This window comes from Gouania willdenowi, chromosome 15 (genome assembly GCF_900634775.1).
Source record: "Gouania willdenowi chromosome 15, fGouWil2.1, whole genome shotgun sequence".
NCBI lineage: Eukaryota > Metazoa > Chordata > Actinopteri > Blenniiformes > Gobiesocidae > Gouania > Gouania willdenowi.
Genome location: NC_041058.1, coordinates 30,142,777 through 30,157,543, shown reverse-complemented (window position 1 = coordinate 30,157,543; position 14,767 = coordinate 30,142,777). Strand labels below are relative to the sequence as shown.

The 14,767-nt window shown below is 39.4% G+C and overlaps 1 protein-coding gene across 24 annotated transcripts in view; it reads left to right on the top strand.

The window, feature by feature from the left end:
• Nucleotides 1-14,502, top strand: part of rims1a (regulating synaptic membrane exocytosis 1a) — a 151,270-nt gene extending 136,768 nt beyond the window's left edge. For 18 of the 24 annotated variants that reach the window (XM_028469292.1, XM_028469293.1, XM_028469311.1 and 15 more), the window contains 8 exons: nucleotides 3,227-3,387; nucleotides 3,464-3,678; nucleotides 5,893-5,928; nucleotides 8,925-9,087; nucleotides 9,643-9,755; nucleotides 10,218-10,319; nucleotides 10,726-10,865; nucleotides 12,176-14,502. In XM_028469292.1, coding sequence (XP_028325093.1) covers nucleotides 3,227-3,387; nucleotides 3,464-3,678; nucleotides 5,893-5,928; nucleotides 8,925-9,087; nucleotides 9,643-9,755; nucleotides 10,218-10,319; nucleotides 10,726-10,865; nucleotides 12,176-12,394 — 1,149 coding nt within the window. In that variant the 3' untranslated portion in view covers nucleotides 12,395-14,502. The remainder of the gene's footprint in view (nucleotides 1-3,226; nucleotides 3,388-3,463; nucleotides 3,679-5,892; nucleotides 5,929-8,924; nucleotides 9,088-9,642; nucleotides 9,756-10,217; nucleotides 10,320-10,725; nucleotides 10,866-12,175) is intronic. The other 6 variants (XM_028469313.1, XM_028469314.1, XM_028469312.1 and 3 more) reach the window with 3 other exon arrangements.
• The last annotated feature ends 265 nt before the right edge of the window (nucleotides 14,503-14,767 follow it).

Genomic DNA, 14,767 nt, shown 5'->3' with positions numbered 1-14,767 from the left:
AATTTAACTTAGTCTTGGTTCTTGGTCAGTGAAATTTCAAAATCCATCCACTGTAGTGTTTGTGGTGTTCTTAGGAATAATGTTATAATGTCCAAGGAACCGGATGACACAGCACAATGTGTTAAAACACTGACATCTTAAGGGAAATTACACATACTTAAACAATAGGCTAAAAGTTAGGATAAATGAGTCCAAAGAGACAATTTAGTAACAAAGTTTTATCATTCAGCTTTAGACCTATCATGTATTCTTGTGATTGATTGTGTATTAACAACACCAACATGTGTAAATGTGAGATCTGACGGGGCACAAAGTAATAGTCAGGTTTTATTGATTAAACCAATGCACTTTAGTTTTTTTTTTTAGGTTCGGGACATTTTTAAAGATGAGGTCACAACTTTAAAAGTTGTCTAAGGTTGTCCAACAATATTTCTAGAAGTATTGAATTAGAACTTGAGACTCAGAGCACACATTTTCTAAGAAACACAAGTTTGAAATAATAAGTATTGTTAGAGTTTATGAAGATACTCTCTTGTTCAATACCTGAGATTGCATTCAGAGAGACATAGTCAGAGGTTTTGCTTTGCTGAATCAATCCATCAATTTATTACAGATGAACAGAAATGAATCAACAACAATATCAAGTCAGTAGGAAAACAGGCACTCATCTCATACACAGCTGTGGGCCTCAGGGTTGGCTCCCTTCCAGCGTTGAACGGAGTTTTTCTCAGCATTTTTGTTCCATCTTGTTATCTGGTCCCTCCTCCCTTTGGCCTTGTGCATGGCTGGCCATGTGTCTTCTTCTGCTACGATACGTAAGACATTTGTGATTGTCAGCGTCAAACACATGAGCTCATCAAGAGATAAAGACATATACATGCAGGAGGACATTTATAAGTTTACATCTAATAGTATTATTTTAATTAGAAGATGGTTTACATTTTAGAAAACAATCAATTTATTGTAGTTAGTTAAAGGTGACATTTACTGCTGATTTAAAGCAATATAAATTACATACAAGAGTATGTATTTATTTATTATCATTTATCATTTAGGGGTCTATTGTGTCTGCTTATTTGATTTATTAGGTATATGTGTATGAGTTGTTTAATGTGTATTAAGTTTAGTATTTAAAATATAATTATTCTTATTTCTTAAGGATTTAGATTTTGTGCATTTTGCTCTCAAACTGGGTCTTTTAGTGATAATCTGATTTGTCTCATTGCTTACATACTTGCTTGTGTTATTGTTAGATTTAGATTAAGTTAAAATCAGATGTTTTGAAACATTGTCCTTGTCAATGAAAAATTTGGCCTGACTGAGGAAATATTGTATTTACAGGATTATTGAGTATAAAGATACAGTATATAATTATAGTATGTTAAAAAAAAAAAAAGTACAGAATGACCAACAGAACAGAGGAGTATTCCATAAAGGAGGGTTAACAAACTCTGAGTCTATCCATAAACTCTGGGTCACCTCGACACCCCAGGGACCTACGCTAGGATCCTGTTTGTGGATTTCAGCTCTGCGTTCAACACCATCATCCCGGACATCCTTCACCAGAAACTCACCCAGCTCACAGTGCCGGCCTCCACCTGTCAGTGGATCACCAGCTTCCTATCTGACAGGAAGCAGCAAGTAAGGCTGGGAAGCATCACATCCAGCACCCGGTCACTCAGCACTAGCGCCCCTCAGGGGTGTGTTCTCTCCCCACTTCTATTCTCCCTCTACACCAATGACTGCACCTCAGGGGACCCCTCTGTGAAACTCCTGAAGTTTGCCGACGACACCACCATCATCGGTCTCATCAGGGATGGGGACGAGTCTGTCTTCAGACGGGAGGTGGAACAGCTGGCTCTCTGGTGCAGTCAGAACCATCTGGAACTGAACCCGATCAAGACTGTGGAGATGACAGTGGACTTCAGGAGAAATCCCCCCCACTCACCCCCCTTACCATTCTGAATAGCAAAGTGGCTACCGTGGACTCCTTCAGGTTCCTGGGATCCACAATCTCACAGGACCTGAAGTGGACCTCCCACATAGACACAACCAGGAAAAAGGCACAGCAGAGGATGTACTTCCTGCATCAGCTGAGGAAGTTTAACCTGCCCCAGGAGCTGCTGATAATGTTCTACACCTCCATCATTCAGTCTGTTCTGTGCACCTCCATCACTGTCTGGTTTGGATCTACAACCAAACTAGACAGACACAGACTACAAAGGATAATCAGGACTGTAGAAAAGATCATTGGTGTTGATCTGCCCTCCATCCAAGACTTATACCTGTCCAGGGTCAGGAAACGGGCAGGTAGCATCACTGCAGACCCCTCACACCCTGCACACAATCTGTTTAAACTCCTCCCCTCAGGAAGACGCTACAGATCACTGTACGCCAAAACAACCCACCATAAAAACTATTTCATCCCCCAGGCTGTCACTGTGATCAACACTAAACAGTCATAGAGTGTCAGACCTGTTTCTGTTACTGTAAAATAACCTGGAACTAAACATAACAACCCTGGATCAACCTGTCACTGTGAATGTTCATGGACATAATATTTTCATTCAAATGTTCACCTGCACTACTCATCAATGCACTACTGCACTATTATCTTATTATTATTATTGTATTTTTATTTTATTTTGTTATTATTATTATTATTATTATTATTATTATTGTTATTATTATTATTATTATTATTATTATTATTATTATCTTATTTTATTTAGTTTGCACATATTAGTCTAACTACTCTTATATTTATGTTTATACTTCTTTTTTTTATTTATTTTTCTTTATTCTAGTTGATTGTTATTATTTAATGTTACACTATCTGAGAGAGCACAGGTCACCAAGACAAATTCCTCGTGTGTATTCATACACTCTTGGTCAATAAAGTTGATTATGATTCTGATTCTAATCAAGACACCTGAATCGGAAAAGAGAGAGAGAAGGCACAGACTACAGAAAAACATGATACGCTATTAGCAGGTCTGCCTGCATGGTTTTGGGCTTTGTTCCTAGTGGTTAGGTTAACGTCTATACGTCTCGCGGCGTCTCCATGGTCTGAAATGCAGCCATTACAGACGAGACTTTGTCTGCAATGGCCGCACGTCTGAATAATACAGACAACAAAAAGTGAAAGTCTATGAAATAAAGTCAAATATGAAGTTTGTTGACAGTAGATGTTTTTTTATTGGTTTGTACCATGTGATTTCTGCAGCTCTATAAGGACCAGAGGAGGAGTAGTGAAAATGTTTCCCATAAGTCCTCGGACAGTGATGTCAGCGATGTGTCAGCCATTTCTAGAACCAGCAGTGCCTCACGCATCAGTAGCACCAGCTACATGTCCATCCAGTCAGAGAGACCCAGAGGACGCTTCAGGTGCACACACACATACACACGCACACACACACACGCAACTATTCACTGACAGTATGCCATCATTTTTGATGATCAGCCGAGCCATGCGGGCGTCAGGACGCCACATGTTGAAGAGCACCAGTGTGAGTGGAGAGATCTATGGTATGGACCACGCCGATGGCAGCCAATCAGACACAGCCCTCGGGAGCCTGGGGGGCGGGATCAAAAAGCGGCGTTCAAGCCTAAGCCAACGCGTGGTTTCCATCCTGCCATCGAGGAGGAGTCGGAGCACGTCACAGCTCAGTCAAACAGGTCAGACAAAACACTGAGGGACAAGTTAGACAGAGCCCAACAGTACTCAACATTAACATTCTGACAATATTTCTTTATTTAAATACATTGTGTGATTTATGGTGTAACTTTCACTTCCCAAATATTTACCCTCATCAACTATATTTAAGTCTGCCTGCATATGATTAGAACAACAAATGTTTTAGTTAAGCTCATTTAACCAAGGATTGGTTTCCACCATTAGAATGATGGATGGATGTGAGGAAAATGGCTTTGAAATATGTGTATTGACCTCGCTAACATTAGTGACCACTGCTGTCATTGATGTGGTATCCCTACTGGTCACTTGTAGTAATAATATCACATTTTAGTGATTTGGTAGATCACTAGTGCTGAACGCTGGACCATTCGTATGTGTCTTAAGCAGAAGAAACTTTGGCACAAGAACCTTTATTAGCTATAAAAGCAGGGAGGGGTCTCATGGGAAGCTTTTTCTTACATGAGTTTGACACCTCTTATCTATGATAGATTGTTCAATAAGTGATTTTAACAACACAATACAAAAAAGTATTTGAGATGAAGCTAGTTTTTATGCTCTGCCGGCAGAAAGTTTTGGTGGAAAGTGCAGAGCACAAAAAAGTCAAACGTGTTTCTTTAATCATCCTATATTTCAGTGGGTCTCAACTAGGCAATTAAATTATCTTATTTTATTTGTTTATTTATTCATAACCAGGCAACTTGTTCAATTACCTAGCGATACTTGAACATGTTGCATCGGTTACTTGGAATCCTTTATGAATTTATTTCCAACATTAGTATTTTTAGATCCTACTTGAGTTACTGTGTGTGTCAACCAGAAGGTTTTTCCAGCCCTCTACATTAAACGACATCAGTTGAAAAAAAACAACAACTTATTTTTCTACAAAATCCTTCCTAATACAGTATGTTGAAGATTATCAAATTACCAAATATTTAACCAAATGTATTTACAAATATAAGATATGTAGAACAAAATTCATTACTTATTTTTACTAGTTCCACTTTTGAAGACAATGATATTTTGTCTTAGAATGTCAGGGGTAAAAGCATACCTGTACTTACAAGGGATGTAATGATTAATCGTAAGGCAGTTAAAAATCGATTCATAGGTACCACGGTTCACATCGATACTCTGAAAATTGAATCGCAGTACTTTTTTAAACAGCAGAGGGTGCTATTTATTCATTCCTTCTCTTGTCCAGAATCCTAGGTGGCGGGCGGAATCTGCTACTACTTTCTTTCTGGCCGCCTTCTACTCTTAAACATGTTCATAAATTATTCCTTACCCCTTTAGCACCAAAAGAATATCTGTAATATTACGTGAATATCTGTAAAAGTCACGTTTTTCTATTAGCTCTGTCTGCTAGCGCATAGCATCTCTCCTTCACTGCAAGAATATCTGCATGCCAACCGACCACTGGGTTACCACCGCCCTCTGCTGGTCCAAACAAATATCTGACGTAAATACAGGGCAATGACTGTTTTTTTTTTTTTAAAGTCCAATTGTTAAGGCACAAAATACATTTTCAGTTGCACTTTTAAAAAGAAAAAGAACTATTATGCAGTTTTGCATTGTTTACTATAGAACCACAATTTAAATTAATAGGCTTCTTCTTCATTTGTATTATTCCTTTATTTATTTCATTAAAGATTTATTTTTAGTTAAATTGCATTGTTTTGAATAGTTTATCAAGGGATTCTTTTGACAATGAAAAATAAAAGGAAAATAGTACACTATTTTCTAGTTTTTTTTTCCCAAAAAAAATAAAGGAATATTTTTCAGTCATCATTTTTCTACAGTCCCATTTTGTAAAATAAATTGTATCGTGAACCCAGTATTGTGAATCGTATCGGGAGTGGAGTGAATTGTTACATCCCTAGTACTTACTGGAAGTGACAAAAGATTTGTTCTAAATCAGAGTAAACTGTAAAAGTTAACACATATAAGCTATTGTTGATACTAATGGAGTGATGGGGGTACTCAGCGGCTACATATGACAGAAAAGGCTGCTTTTTTATATACATGTTAGATACATCTTCATCTTGTGTGCTGTTTGTGATTTCACAGTCACATGTACCCACACAAGTAATCCAACAATTGCTCATCCCTGAGGAATCTGGATAAAGTGTTGTGTGGCCCATCTCGTCCATTGTGATAGCAGTGTTGTTTATTGGAAATGTTGTGTGTAATTTCAGAGGCGGCGGGTAATAAGACGGTGGACAGACAGAAAGGTAAAGCTAAAGGCGGATAGTTAGCTACAGGATGCTTTTTCACTGAGTCATGCTCAGTCATATATCCGCAGTCATACATAACACTCAATAATCAGCAGTCCACACAAGACCTTTAGGGCCTATACTACAAAGCTAGATTTCCTCTTATCACGCTGACTTCCTGGATTTAATCAGTATGTGCTGGACAACAAAGCTGGCTAACATCTTGCGGGACTAAATCACCATGGTAATTTAGGCTAAACGACTAACCTGGTCAGGACCAGGTATTGTTCTGGCTAGGATCTAAGCGAGTACTAAAGTCCCGCCTCCTGACCAATTAGTTCTTTTAGAAAACGACCTGTCCAATAAACAGAGGATCATTGTGAGCAAGTCTCTGAGTGGATCTGATGTGACGTTGACAGGAGAGAGAATATTTATCCTTTAATTTACCAATGACATCCTACAGGAAGCATAGATTTTTAAATGATGGACTGACCTATATTAGTCAGCTGATAAAACCTGTGTGCGTTGGGCACTTTCAGACCGATAAATTAATTAATTAATGAATTCATTCATTCTTGTATTCTGTGGTGATGCAGAGTGACTCAGTCCTGTAAGATAATATAAAATATAGATATATTCCACCTTATGATGTAGGCTGAGCTGTATGAACGCAGCATCAGAGCCACAGACAAGGTAAAAGTGAAACTCATCAGTGTCTGTTTATTCTCCATTTAAACTTTCATTAATTTAATCATTAACACTCATCAATTACTGCATTAATTCCTTGCTGCTTTTACTGCAGCAACAGTGTTGTTTTTGGTCTGAATTATTGATTTCAATTCTTCAAATTTTTAGGAATTATTTTTCAATTGTGACGTAAGTTTCTCTCCAGTTCCTCCGTGATTCTGATTGGTCTGACGCTGTAATCTCTACCTCTGTCACAAAAGCACGCACGTAGCCTGCCTGAAATCAACTCGCTTAACTTAGTGAGTCGTAATCAAGATTCGTAGGACAGCTTCTGTCTGACGGACAATGTTTGGTTAGGTGAAGCCTGCTAACGGAGATAAATCCATGATATAATTATCTAGCTTTGTAGTACAGGCCCTTAGAGCACAGTAATATGTAAGACATTATTTAAAAGCAGACTTATTTTTGTATTTACACACTTTTACACACACGTACGACGAAGACAGAAGTTATGAGAAAAAGAATTCCACCAGAATGATGAACGTCCCCACGCCTCCCTGAATTGTGTCTTTGGCATGCTTCCCTTCTTCACTCTCCTCCTTCACCTTTAACACCGGAGGCTGGTTCAGGTCTGTCCGAAGCCTGCTGGAGTATCCTTCACTACTAGCGTTAGCTGATGCAGCTGCTGCATGTTAGTCACTGTATAAAACTCAACCTGAATGTAACAGGACACATAAAAGCAGGCTTTGAAAAGGAACTGAACCATCCCTTTTAGATTGAATGCATATTCTATGATTTCCTCAACCCTATGAACCTGCTACACCCTTGGAAAGTTTTTCAGCTGGTAAAAGCAGCTTTTGTAGTTAAAAAAAAAATGATCCTGCAGTGACCTCATGACCCAGTAACCCAGGTGACTGTTATTTCTAAATTACATGACCAATAAAAGCAAAACAAATCTTTTTTGTACCAGATTGAATGAAAGTATCGGTGATGTCACTGTGGGATACTTGTTTGCATGGGAAGCTTTACATCAAGGGTCGGCAACCCAAGCCAGTTCTGTCTGAGCCTCAGTAAGCCTGTGGTGTGGAACCAGCCGTCACAGATGGTACCAGCTTTGGTTTTGTCACTCCAGTGGTTTGTAGTCAAAAGAACCTGCTCTGAACCCTCTCTTTTTTTTTAATGAAACACAAAGCAGTCACAAATCACTTCCTTTGTTTATGCCTTACTATAGAGGGGGCATTGTGTTATTTTTTGAAGGCTGAAATATATAAATCTGCTGTAATAGTGTAGCAACATACACGTGTAGAAATAATAATCAGGCCCAAAATCCCAATCCGCAAATACTATATATAAAGATAAGAGTGAACAGAGGGAGTAGGTGTGTGCTTCCAAGTGTGATTGTGCTGTTTGTTCTGTCACAACAATAGCTGTCACTAAGCAACAACAGTGTAACCCGCCCAAAACCCCAGAGCCCCCAAGTGAGCCGATAAGACCAAGAACCCAGCTATCCCTTCAAACCACTTCCCCATTACAACTGTTTGTGTTTGGACTTAACATTATAAAAACATTGGAAACAGCACTGCCTGTTCAGGGTGTACCCCCACCTGACGCCTATTGAGAGCTGGAGATAGGCACCAGCTGACCCCCTCGACCCTGAAAACAGGAAGAAGCGGGTCCGAAAATGGATGGATGGATGGATGGAAACAGCAGAGCAGACTCTAACTGGAAAGAATCCGGAAAATAGAGCAAATTAGTAATGCACTATAAAGGATTCTTCCTGCAGTCTGTACAGCAGCTGTTTCATATCCCCACTCAAGGTTTATCTGGTTATAAAGACATCTGAATGTTTTTTTTTCCCTCCTCTCAGAATCAAGAAAACTGAGATCATAGTTGCCCATTCAAGCTTGAACATGATGCAAGTTGGTTTTTAGTTGTGGTGTTCTGTGATGTTGGTGTATGTTGAGAGCATAGTGTAATTCTGATTAATTGGTAATTGTAAAACTAAATTAATTGGCAAATGAAGGAAGACTTTATTTCTTCGTATTTCGTCAAAAGACTTGATTCTTCTCAGGGAGCATAGCTGGACAAACGCATCTGGTACCTGCTGTGGGAGAGTTCCTCATTTTCCCTCCACATTCATTTCCAAATTATTTTCCTATTATTGCACTTTGGTTTTAGAGGTTGCCGACCCCTGTGCTGCTTTATTTTAAATAGCACTACAGCTCCTGATTTGGGGAATGTACAACAATCTATGGCTGATGACTCACAACACTAAAAACATTTTCAATGACCATTGGCTCAACATCTTGGTTTTGTGCTTGTCCTAGAAGCATCTGCAGGAAAAAAGGTGTCAAAGGCTGGTAGCAGTATCCAGAGGAGTGTAGAGACAGGCATGGCAGTGGAATTCCCCCGTGGAGGCTCGGCCATGAACCGTCAGGCTAGCCGAGAGTCAACGGACGGCAGCATGAACAGCTACAGTTCTGAGGGGAAGTACGTATGGTTTTCCTCTGGATTTACTGCTTATAAAAACTGACTAGTTACTGTGAAACAACAGTATCTACAGTATATCATTCTTTATACTCAAGCCCCACAACTATGTTTTCCACATCCATCACAAGTAAAAAAAACTGTATACTTCACCTCTAGAGTGCATAGACATGCTGTACGTTAGGATTGTAATGGTTGTATTACGTATATCTACACATCCAGCACAGCTGAGGACTGAATGGTAATTATTAACATTCTTCATAATGCAACTGGAAATATTTTCTTTAAAGATCTTCTGTCCTGATGAAAACCATGAAAACATTGCAAATATTGCATTATTTTCTAATCCACCAACTGAAGAAAAATAGAAATAAAGCTCTAGGTTCTATATAGGACATGTTTCTCTGACTTAATACATGAATGAACATTAAAAACACATGTACTACATTTTTCATTCATACAGTTTAGCCCCAACATGTTAGTAGTACACTGTTTTATTTCAGGACCACGGGACAAACTGTGAAGAAAACAGAGAATGACTTTATGTTTGTGTGTCAGTTTAATCTTCTCAGGGATGCGGTTGGGGGCTGACAGTCAGTTCAGTGACTTCCTCGATGGGTTGGGCCCTGGTCAGCTGGTGGGTCGGCAAACCCTCGCAACACCTGCTATGGGTGAGTCATCACATATTCACATATATATATATGGAAAATTGGAGACACCTTAGTAGGTTCTGTTTTACTAAAATGGACAATGTGGGACACTGGGACAATCTGGGACAATTTGCGACTCTGCAACAATTTAGGACACTCTTGGACGATGTGGGACACTGGGATAAATCAGGACATTCTGGACAATTGAGGACACTGTCACAATGTGGGACATTTCGTGACACTTTGTGACAATGTGGGACACTCTGGGACAATGCGCTGCATGCCATGAAAAAGTGGCGAATGGCAGGAAAAACCTGCAAATGGCAGTGAAAAAAAGAAGCTACTTTTAGTTCTCGCTGTCTCTCAAATGGACGGATGTCCTTAGACTACTTGTGTCCCAAAATAACAAATGTGTTGTTTCTTCAGCTTTCTTTGCCTTGGTTGTAAATCATTTATGTGAGTGTGTCTTTTATGTGTATGCAGGTGATGTTCAGATTGGTTTGATGGATAAAAAAGGTCAGCTGGAGGTAGAGGTGATCAGGGCACGAGGCCTTACCCCTAAACCAGGCTCCAAATCCCTCCCAGGTAACACGCTCACCTCACACCTCAAACTGCTTCTAACCACTCATGTGTTTGTACATGAAAACATCAATTAGCCATGTTTCTCCCTAGGTTGAAGTTGATATTTGTATTATCACGTTTAAGATACACTTTTACTTTTCAGAGAAAACAGCAGCTGAATAAGTATAAAGTGTATAATTTTCTTGCTTTAACTTCTGCAACGAATTGACAGTATCTTATGTTTATTTTAACTTTTGAATGGTTTCGCCCTGCCAAAGTAACCTTTATTATCTTAGGTTACATTTTTAATTTGAGAAATTTGTGAAGTCAAAAATGATTATTTGTTTGTGTTGTTATTTGGGTGTAAATGTGTGGTCTTGTAAAGACACAAGTGTAATATTTTCTCCCATCCTTGTGAATTGGTTCCTAGCTCCCTATGTGAAGGTGTACCTGCTGGATAATGGGACATGTAAAGCCAAAAAGAAAACCAAGATTGCACGAAAAACCCTGGAGCCACTTTACCAGCAGCACCTGCTCTTTGAAGAGAGTCCCCAGGGAAAGGTGCTTCAGGTAAGGAAAACTCTTTGAAAGCACAGTAAACATTTTATGTTAAAAATCCACAAAGTACAAACTTTTTTTTAATTTTCTTACCCATATCTTGATTTTTAAAGACAGTTGAAAGAGCACCAATCCAAACTTCTTAAATTCCAAACCAGGGAGCTGTGGTTCAAACTTGACATGTATCCAACATTTTTCTGCGCTCAGTTTTAAGGTTCTTTAATAATGAATCTGACCTTTATGTGAGTACAGTACCATGTTCCCTTTAAAACTACTCAACTAAATAATATTCAAAAAATATTACAAAGCATAGGTTTCTTGTTTTGTATACTTTTTTGCCAAAGAAATCAAATGGCCCACCTGCATTATCTTTAGCACCCAGCAGGGATTTTGGCTGCTGATTGTGGAATATTATATTTGAAAAGCATAAAAAAACCAACAAGCAGGAGTGGCTTTATCATAAGAGCCTCTGTGCTTCTTAATGTGTATATATGATTAGCTCACTAGCTTGTGTGTGGTTGTAGTGGTGGTTTTTTTTAGATATTAATGACCTCTTTGTCTAGGGGTGAATCTTTTCTCAAATGGCTTACTGTTTTTTTATTTCTTTAAATCATTTCTGCTTCTCTTAACAGCTTTTCAGAATTATAAATATAAAGTCCTTGCAACGATGTTCTGTCATTAAAATGATTCTTTATCTTTTTGAAACCATGTCGACAGCAGAACCCTTACAGTTTTAAAAGTAACTTAACCCCTGGTTATGGCTGAAGTGCTCATGGGGTGAAATTCAAAATAAGCTTTGATTGTGGGCGAGGCTCCTTGAGTGGTTAGGACACACCCAGTCTATACTAATAACATTTATTGAGAATCTATGCTATGCTAACTACCTACTCATCATCTCATAATCCAACCTACTTGCTACAGATTGCAGAGTCCACAGGTGCTCGTTTTTATTGGAGGGGCGGGGCAAACAGTGGTGTGAGAAGTAACGTAAACGCATTGCTTTCTTTAAAAGATTGCACTTCTTGTAATGTTAACTTTCAACAACATATGCAGACAAATAAATAAACCAAAACGTCACAAACCACTATTTTCAGCCAATAGCAACATTCAATTGTAATAGTTGGCTTTCAACCCAGAGGCGGACAGTCACAAAATATGCCAAATTTAAATCTTTGACAAAAGAGTCGAGTTGAACAAGAATCAATCAGCAACACTACCTCATGCCAACTACATTTGTTTCAGCAGAAAATAAGTGGTCTTTGTGGTTGAGTTACTCTTTAAGGGCAATAACCCCTAATCCCATGTATTTCTCTTTTCTCCAGGTCATAGTATGGGGCGACTACGGCCGATTGGACCATAAATGTTTTATGGGTGTAGCACAGATCTTATTGGAGGAGCTGGACCTCACTAGCACGGTGATTGGCTGGTACAAACTGTTTCCGCCTTCCTCATTGGTGGACCCAACGTTAGCTCCTCTCACGCGGCTAGCCTCTCAGACGTCGCTGGACAGCTCAGGACCGCCGCCAGGCATTCGGTCATAGTGACCGCATGGTGACCACCTTCCACCTCCCAATAACCCTTAATGGAAAAGATATAGGACCATAGCTACTGGACTGCAACTGAGAAGAGGTGACAACAAGGAGCCCAAGATCAACCAATGAAACGCCAGATGAGAGACAGGGAATGATAGAGGAAAAGAGCGAGGGAGGGACAGAACTAGCCAATCAAAGCTTAGCTGGAGTCTGACAATCATGTCTCATACCTTTCCCTCTTCCTCCTCCTTCCTCCCTCTTTGATTTCAGAGCTTTGCTTTCTTTAGTTTCACCCCTGAGCTGCAGCATTGGAGCTTTTGGCCCCACTTTCTCTCAAGTTTCTCCATGTTTTATGTACAACCTTTCACAGAGTGTGGAATCAGAGTGGAGTTCTCCACCTTGCAGGCCTCCGTCCAATCAGAGTGGAACTTAGAGGGTAGAGGTGAAACTACTGTCTGATGGTTGGCTGTTGTCTCTAAAGGTGCTACCCTAGTAAATGTGTCACAGAAGAGTACGATGGGCAGTTTGGAGACATTGGATGAAAGGGAATCTGCACATGCACGCGCACATTCTATAGCCTTTCAGTGAGGAACATAAGGAAGCACAAGGAAAGTTAGATCCCATATGAATAAAGGCGAATAACTTTTCCCCGTCTGAACAAACAGGGATTAAAAAAAGAGGCCAAATTCTCACAAACCCTTTCTTTTTCATTAAAACCCTTTTTATTCTGTCTAAGAGATTAGTACGGCAGCACTAAGGTGAAGATTGTTTTGGTACACCTAAGATAATGGTTAGATCACATTTGCTCTGGAAAAAAACTTCTTGAAACTAATCTTCCTTTTCCTTCTTCTCTTTGTCCCAAACATACCTCAGCCCACTCAAACTCCCTGGTAGGAGGTAGCAGCATGACTCGGGGTCACACACCCCACTCCTTTGCCGTCCCGGCCCAAGCTGCATGCATGTTTCTTTCATTTTGTTTGTTTTGTTTAGTTTCTTTTTGTTATGTTCTCAAACTTTTTTTGTAAAATCAAATCAAGGAAACAAATTATGGAACAATTCTCAAAAAACTAAAACAGAAAAAAATATTAGATTTATGTGTGTTAGTTCCACATACTTTTAGGCCAGCTTGTATGTTGCATGTTCTTGTACAGTTTGCTCGTACTGAATATGAATACAAACAGAGAAAAGCCAAGCCATCCCTGGCCCCTTAGAGGAGCGGACCAATAGCGGGAGAACAACTCCACCCAGGCCACACCTACCATTGTGGGTCAAAACATGCATAATAGGACGTTTTCAAAAATCTTTCAAAAAGTCTTTGTTTTAGCTTTTCTTTGAACCCCTTGAACAACGGTGCTGTTCTGTAGTACTGTTTGTACGCGAGCCCCTGGCATATCTGAGGATGTAGGCTGGACTGTAGTTTACCGCAGTTAAGGCTAGAGACAGAGATAGAGAATGTGTGTATAACAGCTAAATGTATAAGAAGTATCATTTTGAGTTCGACAGAGAATATAAAGATATATATGAATATAAGCAGAGTGTATCTGTGCACTCGTCACAGACTCACATGCACACCTTGTACATACTAATCAGGATGAGCTTCTTGAACTTCAGTTAAGAACAAACTAAACATTGCTGACACACAAACATTCCTTTTTATCTTCCTGAAAAAAAAATTCATCCAGGCGCCCAAGCCGCTGAGCGGTGTTTGTCTAATAGGAGGCGCAGATAGTCATTTATTTTTGTCACAGTTGCAGAATATAGCAGAACAATTGGAAAGCCTTCTCCCTAAACGCCCTCCTGTCCTGTTGATTCCTATTGGTTTGGACTGGACTTCTAAAGCCAATAAGTCATCTGGTTTTGCAAACGTATATTTTGCAGACGTTTCCGTTGAATCCTCCTGGCAGTTTGGCCGGCTGCCCTTTCCTTTGTCAGTATTACATCAGGAATACTGATTGTTTACAGCTCTGTTCCCCAATCCCAAACCACTGATCTGAAAGTCAAAGTATTCACTGCAACAATTCTTGTTTGTATAACAGATGTGGCTCTACTGATGTGTATGTTTTATATTCAAGAGTTCATTTTTATTATTTACAAATAAAAGACTGTGTGGAAGAAGATGATTGCTTTTCCAAAGTGGTGTGTGGTGTTTTTCTATAGGATGTAACTTTGGAAACGTATTCAGTAATTTAAGTTTTTGTGAATTTTAAAATGAATTGTTCAATGTGCAAGGTGCACGGTGGAGGGATGTAATGATTCACTCAACTCCCGATACGATTCGATTCGCGATACTGGGTTCACGATACGATTCTCTCACGGTTTATTTTACAAAATGGGACTGTAGAAAAATGATGACTGAAAAATATTCCTTTATTTTTTTTGGGA